The following is a 7611-nucleotide window of genomic DNA, read 5'->3' on the forward strand; positions in this document are numbered from 1 at the left end:
ACACTGCCCACCTTCAAAACCACTCTCAAAAAACATTTACAGGAGGCTGCAATCCGTAACTGGACCCTCTAAATCAAAAACTGTACATACTTGTTGTTTTGTCCCCCCGCCCGAACTACCCATTGTACATATTATATGTCTGTCCCCCTGCCCGAACTACCCACTGTACATACTTTGTGTTTTGTCCCCCGCCCCCACCTGTGGTGTATGTCCCCACCTGTCCTACCCGCTGTACATACCTTATGTTTTGTTGTATTGTTCTTCCCATGTTGGATGTATGTTTATCTTGTAGATAGTACTAGTTATTTGTCTGTATTATCTTGTAGATAGTACTAGTTTTTTTGTCGGTCTTACATGTAACGATGAATTGAGAATCAAGGACCCCAATTGAAATAAGCCAGTGGCTTTCTTGGGTTTTTATCCTGTTAGTTGACCTTGTATGTAATATGTACTTTCATGTACCTACTTCTGCAAATCTTCTAATAAAGTTTTCAATCAATCAATCAATCAATGTTTGTGTTCAGGTTACTAGGCAACAGTCCATTTGAAGTTCAGTTGCGGAAGTATTTTTTGTTTCTTTTTATGATTAAATAAACAAACAAATCATAATCTGTTGTCGCTTATTACTGTTAACTAATAAATCGCGTTATTCTACCAGCCTATCAATGTTCTTGGATTGGACCAATTGTGGACCAGCGACACCACGGCCTACCGCCAGGGGGACTTCCTGGCCCAGTCAGCAGGCTCACACAGGCTCACACCCTCCTCACTCTGTCTTTACTGTGAAGACAGCACTCACGGCCAGCTTCAAGCAATGGAGCCAACGACAAAAACGTCTGGATCGGGAAAGAGTTTTCGTGTAAGCGACGGAGACTGGATTTGCCCTGATAAAAAGTAAGTTGAGAATGCAAATAATTGACCACATTCGTCCAATATTCCTAAATGCTGTTGACAGTATCTAAGCTAACGTCACGCACCCATCATTGTTAGCCAGTTCATCGAGAAGGCTTGTCGTGGAATGGACTAATCACTGGAACTCAAACGCCCCATGGGACATTCAATATCAGACATGTCAATGTGTATACGATGTGTACTTTCATGAACAACTTTCATGAATCTATGTATGAGAAGAAGCCCCGCTAACGATGAAATAAAAGCAATATAGCGAAACATTCGCTGCATATTTTTTACATGTGTCCATGACACTGTAACGTTCCGTTTCATTCCAGCTGTTAGACGAAATCGTCGTCAGCTACACGGCCTGTAACAATGTGTAGCCGGCTAGTTAGCTAAACAGCTAGTAGGTTTGATCGTTAGGATAGTAAGAGTAAGCCACGGCTAGTGTGTTAGTTAACAAACCGTGTCTTTTTTTAGATGTGAGAAATGTTCGTCCACGTCTGCAATCTCCCAATCTGCAGTGTGAATAAGTATTGTGGGAAATTTAACAAGGATGTTCTCAGTTAGCTTGCAAGCTAGCAAAGTACCCATGTAGCTTTCTTGCTGCACACTTGATACTGTATGACTACATTGCAACGAAACCTCTGTGATTATGCTGGCATGACTAATGATATGATCAGTCAGTCAGACGTTGAAACACTCATTAGATTCTGGGATGTGATTATTACAACCATGTTGTGATAGTTTTAACCCTTGTGGGACCATGAAAAATGTACGAATCAGTCCCTTGCAATGTTGCATGACTAAAACTGGTAAGACGGTTTTGTAGGACTTGTGTCTACAGTGGAACCTATAGTACAACACTTAGACAGACTAATGACCTTTAATGTCTACTTAGCCCTGCAATTTAGGCTATGTAGCACAGGTGAAAAATAAGTAAGTACTGCCCTCTTTTGACATATTGTGATATTTTTCTTGTAGGTGTGGAAATGTGAACTTTGCCAGAAGAACCAGCTGTAACAGATGTGGCAAAGGTTGGTGTTTCCTTTTTATTCTCCGCATCCTAAAGCTACTCTGCCCTTGTGTGTCTTTCATGTTTGGTGCTCATTCACATATGTCTTGACACAAGATGTTGGTGAGTTAATCTTCAGTATATGAAGATGTACGTATATGTACTCCATCCACTGATACACAATTCAGATGTGTTGGGAAGAATAAACATATCACAGCACAACCAGTCAACTGCGTCGTCCTGTTTATGTTATCTGCCCGAAACAGAAAAGTCTACAGAGGCAAAGATGATGAAAGCAGGAGGAACAGAGATTGGAAAGACACTGGCTGAGAAGAGTCGGGGCCTCTTCAGTGCAAATGACTGGCAGTGTAAAACGTAGGTGACTCCTCAGAAAACCTCAAGTTCCAATGCATGGTGGGGTAGTGGTGGTCTAGTGGATAGTGAGTTGGACTTGTGATCGGAAGGTTGTGAGTTCAAATCCCGCCTGAAACCACACCACTACTAGTGTGCCCTTGAGTAAGGCACTTAGCCCTCAGTTACTCCAGGGGGAATGTCCCTGTAATTCGTAATTGTAAGTCGCTTTGGATAAAAGCGTCTGCTAAATGGCAAAATTATTAAATTAAAATTATGGTGGATCTTCTATCTTGTGGTGGATAGTAAGATTGTATGCGAGTCTTCTTGATACTGGAATGTGCCTTATATGTGCCATATTCTTGTATTCGTGGATGTGTACATGTGGAATATAGAGACCCAAAGGAAATCTACATCCACATTTTAAATAGAATTTGTGGGTTCAATATTTTTGGACTAGAACAACTGACACTGATCACATGCCTTTCTATTTTGAAGCTGCGGTAATGTGAATTGGGCCAGGAGGTCAGAGTGCAACATGTGCAACACCCCAAAATATGCCAAGCTTGAGGAGAGAACAGGTAGGCCTAGATGAGGAATAACTGTCATAGTGGTAATGTTTGTTGAAGGAATGCCAAATTCCTTGGATATGTTATTTATTCTGTAATTCATTGCCTCTTTCTATCATTAGGATATGGTGGAGGATTCAATGAGAGGGAGAATGTGGAGTACATTGAACGAGAGGATTCTGACGGTGAATATGATGAGGTGAATATCTATTTTCAAATGTTGTTTTAACCTCTTAACTGCTCTGTGTGTTGTCTGAGAAGTAGGCCTAAACCCTTGATGAATAGCTTCAGTCAACACTACTGATCCTAATCGACGCTAAAAACTGTTTGTAATTTGTTGTTGAAAACTGCAGTGTGCATGATCAAGCCACCATTCCAGTTTTGCTGATAACAGTTTTGTTTTTCATGATCTGCTAGTTTGGAAGGAAAAAGAAAAAGTATCGCAAGCCTGATGACAAGAGTGAAAAGAAGGTGGGACCCCCTAAGAAAGGCGGCGGCGGCGACGACGATGATGATGATGACGATGAGGAGGAAGACGATGAAGAGGAAGGAGATCTTTCTAAATATAAACTCGATGTAAGGGCGCAAAATTACATTTAAACTATGGAAAGAAAATACCCAAGCACTGCAGTGTACTCTGGGTATGACTGGATAAGTCTTCATCATGCAGATGTGATTAGTTGTAATAATGCAGACATGTTTAACTGTTTGCAGTGCAATTCTTATATGTTCTTTAAAGCTTACTGTATATCTTAAGGTAGTTTTGCAGTATCTATTCAACACGTCTAACCTGAAAATAACTTTGCAGGATGATGATGATGATGAGGATGAAGATGATGCAGACTTGTCGAAGTACGATCTGGATGCCAGTGATGATGAGGGGGAGAAGGAGAAGGAGAAGGAGAAGGAGAAGGAGAAAGAGAAAGATGTGAAGCCCGTAGTGAAGAAGGGCAGCCCCTCTGTGTCCTCCCGTTCCCATTCTTCCTCACGCTCTTCCAGTTCCAGCTCTCGGTCCAGGTCCAGGTAAAAGGGTACAGGTCAAGGGTAACTCCAGGCAAAATGTCAGTATCAGCTCAATCTTCCTTCTAACCTATTGATCCACATGAATTATGTCCTTTTTGCTTCTTTGTACACACCAGTTTTTGTGAATCTGTATAGTTGTGGGTTAATCCCCTTAATTGAAAAAAAATCACCTTGCATCTATTCTTATTATTTATGCATTTGTTCCATTTGAAATGAAAGTTGAATAGCAGCTGTTTTATGCAGATATATAAAAGCCATTGACAAAAACCTTGGTGGTCATATCGTATCATACGTTCATGATAGACTTTTCAGTTGGTTTGATGTTGGTGAGATCTTTTTTTATTTTCTCCTGTTTTGTTTAATGTTCTTGTCAGTATATTTATCTAATAGAATTATATCACAAATAAATACTCTAGTAGCCAGTTGTCATTGTTCTACATCAAGGTAGGGAACGTTCCTCTGTCTCTGCTGTTGAATCACTGCCGCAGAATGTTTGTGTTTTTATATATGCACCATGTAGCCCTTTATCTTCCCATATGAGAAAATATTGGAAAAATGTCTTCTGTTTTTCAGATCCCAATCTAGAAGCTCATCCAGTTCCCGATCTAGATCTCGCTCCAGTTCCCAAGAGCGAGACCGGTCTCGCAGGTCCAACTCCAGGTGAATGAGGTGACATGCACTCCCCTAGGAGAGAGTGTATGTGACTGGGCAGAAGGTTCTAGAAACCACTTAGCCCTATTTGAAGTGTAGGGGACGCTACACTGTGAAGACCTTCAATACTACAACTTCTCCATCGACATTGTTCTTTGCGGCTGTACCCACTTTTTAGATTTGATAATAATCAAATGAACTACCAGTAGTCTGTTGGTATTCTCAGTCCTGACTGAATTGGTATTAGTATTATTTCTACGTCTGTTTGTATGTTGATCTGTCGCATATTGACAGTTGGATGACAATGTCCTGTAAATGTTCCTGTTTCATCTGTGAAATCAGTCGATAGAGAGACCTGGCTCATTCATGTTTTTTGCTTCACTGACTTGACTGCTTGATTTATCCCTCCAAAAGATCCAGCTCCAGGTCTGGAAAGGGCTCTTCTTCCAGGAAGAGGTCTCGCTCGCCCTCCTCCTCACCAGAGAGAGGACAGAAACGCAGTCGCTCCAGATCCTCATCTGGAGACAGGAAAAAAAGGCGCTCTAGATCACGATCGTCCGAAAGGTTTGGGTTTCTGTGGAATACCGAAATGGTGTACTGACTATTAGCCTGCTATCAACTGTATACCCTCTTCACTACGGGAGTCACAATAAAAAATCCTCTGACTGTTATCTCGTCTTAATGCTGTGCATGTTATGAATTCATGCCATATGTGCATAGTTAGAGTCTGTTTGCCTCACTCATCTCCATGGTTTTTTGTCTCGTTTCAGGCGCCGTGGCCAGTCCTCTGGATCCTCCCATTCCGGCTCAAGTTTAAAAAAGAAATAAGTTTAAAACAGGAAAAAGGAATCTTAGTACAAATGCATGTTGTCTTTTAAGAAAAACAAAACCCAAGACAGATCCATTCATTATGCTGTTCATTCTACCAGATGGTTGCAGTACACACAAAATATTATTTTCCTCAAAAGAAGAAAACGGTGACATGCTGCTGTTACCTTTAAATACTTGCGGCCTTTTTAAAACCAGATAGATCCCCCGTCTGTAACGAAAAAAGTGTGTAACTTTAAGTGTTCATTAGAGTTATTAGTGTCTGGCTCTATTAGAGAAACAATTATACTGTGAAGAAGCTACATCCTTTTTTAATTCAAACTAAAGATAATTGTGGCAGCGCTTCATTAGATTCTGGGATATGATTATGATTTCTTTATTTTATTTTTCTTCACCTAAGGATGTTTTTTAGATGTTGGTCTTATAACCCTTGATTTTCGTTTGGGAAAGGCCTTGTGTTGATTTTTTTTTTATGACTTTACTAACCGAGGTCTATAAAACCACAATCTTGAAATGTCTTTGGTATTTACCAGGAGGTTTTCTTAACTCTTGATTTACTGCTTCTCTATGTTTTGAGTTGAAGGTAAGTATTTTTTTCTTTACTTTGTGGTATTTCTTGTTTTACCAAGTGGAAGCAATTCTGGTCGTCTTTTTTGGCTTCTGAATCAAACATCATTTGGAGCTATCAGTTACGGCATTCATTGTATCTCCTTAACTCATAATTGATGGCCTAGGTATGTCATACCGTAATCCCTGTTTTATTAAGTACTCGCCTTGGGAAATTTGGGATGAGCGTATGTAACTCCTAAACAGCTTCTCATTAAATGACAGGAGTTTTCTATTGTAAGGGTTAAGATAGTTTTGCTTCTTTCCCATGTCTTTTGTTGTATACTCAAACATTTTTGAAATATAGGTGCAGTAAGGATAATTTTAAAACATCTCATATTTTCTTTCCTTCTTAATGACAGCATAAATAGAATGTGATAATGTGGTCATTCCCTTCACTAAAAAGAAACCGAAATGTAAGCAACATGTAAATAAAATCCTGTGAAAATCACTATGTTCGGTTTGTTACCTGTAATCATTAGATAATGGTGTGAGTACTACGTTTCTAGCCCTGTGCATTTATCTGTGGTTGTCAAAGATATGGTCTTCTGTATAGATCAGCTTTGAAATGGCATGATAGCAATTAAGTTATACTTACAGCTATTTAGTGTACTTATGGACTTATATTGGTTAATTAATAATTCATATTGTTTTAGTTCCAACCTATCTTGAAAATAATTAATTTGTATGAGTATAGGCTACTGTAATATTGAACTCTGGAAATTAGGTATTGAGTGTAGGCTACTGTAATATTGAGTATTGTAATAATATGAGGCCCTGGATTACTTTTATGTATTATTTTTTCCCTCTGTGTGAGGTTTCATTTGGTCTGATAAGGAACCAGAACTCCTGGTCTCAATTGTTCATCCTCTACCCTGAGGTTTGCACTTGTCCACTACCCCATGTGGATTTAAATGTGTGGTGCTAGAAGATCTCATCGTTACACCAATCCTAAGGCAGTGAACCTAAGGCTGAGCATTGGGACATAGGAAATTAAGGTAAGTGGGTTCCTGTCGGCGCCACTGTAGGCTACTGTGTTTGCCGAATCCGGTGTGGACTTTTAGCACTCGAAATCCGACTTGATGTAGGTTACTGTACTTGATCAAATGTAAATCAATGCGTGCGGGGTGTCCTCTGATTTACATCGCATTGGAAACGTGTTTGATGGATGCAAACAAAAGTACGACCATGAATATGAACTGAAACATAAACGTTTTTTGTTTTTTGTTTTTTAGCTGGCCCGCACTATAGTACATTTCGCTACTGCATTGCAGAGACACCTATAATGTCGAATTATATTTGTAAATACATAAAGGACATAAAATCACCCACCTATGGATTTCCCTCTAAATTAGAGACTGAGTGGTGTTCCAATGCGAGATGCTATTGTCCGCAATTACTTTTGAAAGGTGAAATATATTTTTTCTTTAATCTAAATTACATTTGTTGATGACAAATGTTTATGCTAATAAACATTTGGTTGAAAGCAAAATAGGCCACCACAAACGTGACCAAAAAATGAAAAATAAAATGATTTTGCCATGATCCATTTATCCAGGCTAAAATTGTGTATTATTTCAGTTAACAAACTTTACTTATTTATATTGAAACTTATTTTTAAATAAATTGTATAGTACATTTTGCTCTGGTAATCCACTGGAAATCCACCCCTCT

General features: G+C 39.3%; 1 protein-coding gene across 2 annotated transcripts; it reads left to right on the top strand.

Moving 5' to 3' along the window:
• The first annotated feature begins 756 nt into the window (after nt 1-756).
• On the top strand, nt 757-6375 carry zranb2 (zinc finger, RAN-binding domain containing 2). 2 transcript variants are annotated; one of them, XM_080538723.1, is made up of 10 exons: nt 757-894; nt 1879-1931; nt 2176-2284; nt 2759-2841; nt 2952-3028; nt 3247-3405; nt 3638-3852; nt 4426-4512; nt 4918-5067; nt 5274-6375. In XM_080538723.1, exons 1-10 carry the CDS (start codon nt 815-817, stop codon nt 5329-5331), a joined length of 1071 nt encoding a protein of 356 aa, XP_080394849.1. In that variant the 5' UTR covers nt 757-814; the 3' UTR covers nt 5332-6375. The 2 variants fall into 2 exon arrangements, with proteins under 2 accessions (XP_080394849.1, XP_080394850.1); XM_080538724.1 differs by having other exon boundaries at nt 3247-3402.
• The last annotated feature ends 1236 nt before the right edge of the window (nt 6376-7611 follow it).

Source organism: Nansenia antarctica (genome assembly GCF_963989245.1).
Source record: "Nansenia antarctica genome assembly, chromosome: 1".
Classification (NCBI taxonomy): domain Eukaryota; kingdom Metazoa; phylum Chordata; class Actinopteri; order Argentiniformes; family Microstomatidae; genus Nansenia; species Nansenia antarctica.

Excerpts from the sequence above, each read along its gene's own strand:
- zranb2 (XM_080538723.1), top strand. The coding sequence starts at position 815 with ATGGAGCCAACGACAAAAACGTCTGGATCGGGAAAGAGTTTTCGTGTA. Across the intron at positions 2,842-2,951 it reads CAAGCTTGAGGAGAGAACAG|GATATGGTGGAGGATTCAAT; the intron begins GTAGGCCTAGAT and ends TTCTATCATTAG. Across the intron at positions 4,513-4,917 it reads TCTCGCAGGTCCAACTCCAG|ATCCAGCTCCAGGTCTGGAA; the intron begins GTGAATGAGGTG and ends TCCCTCCAAAAG.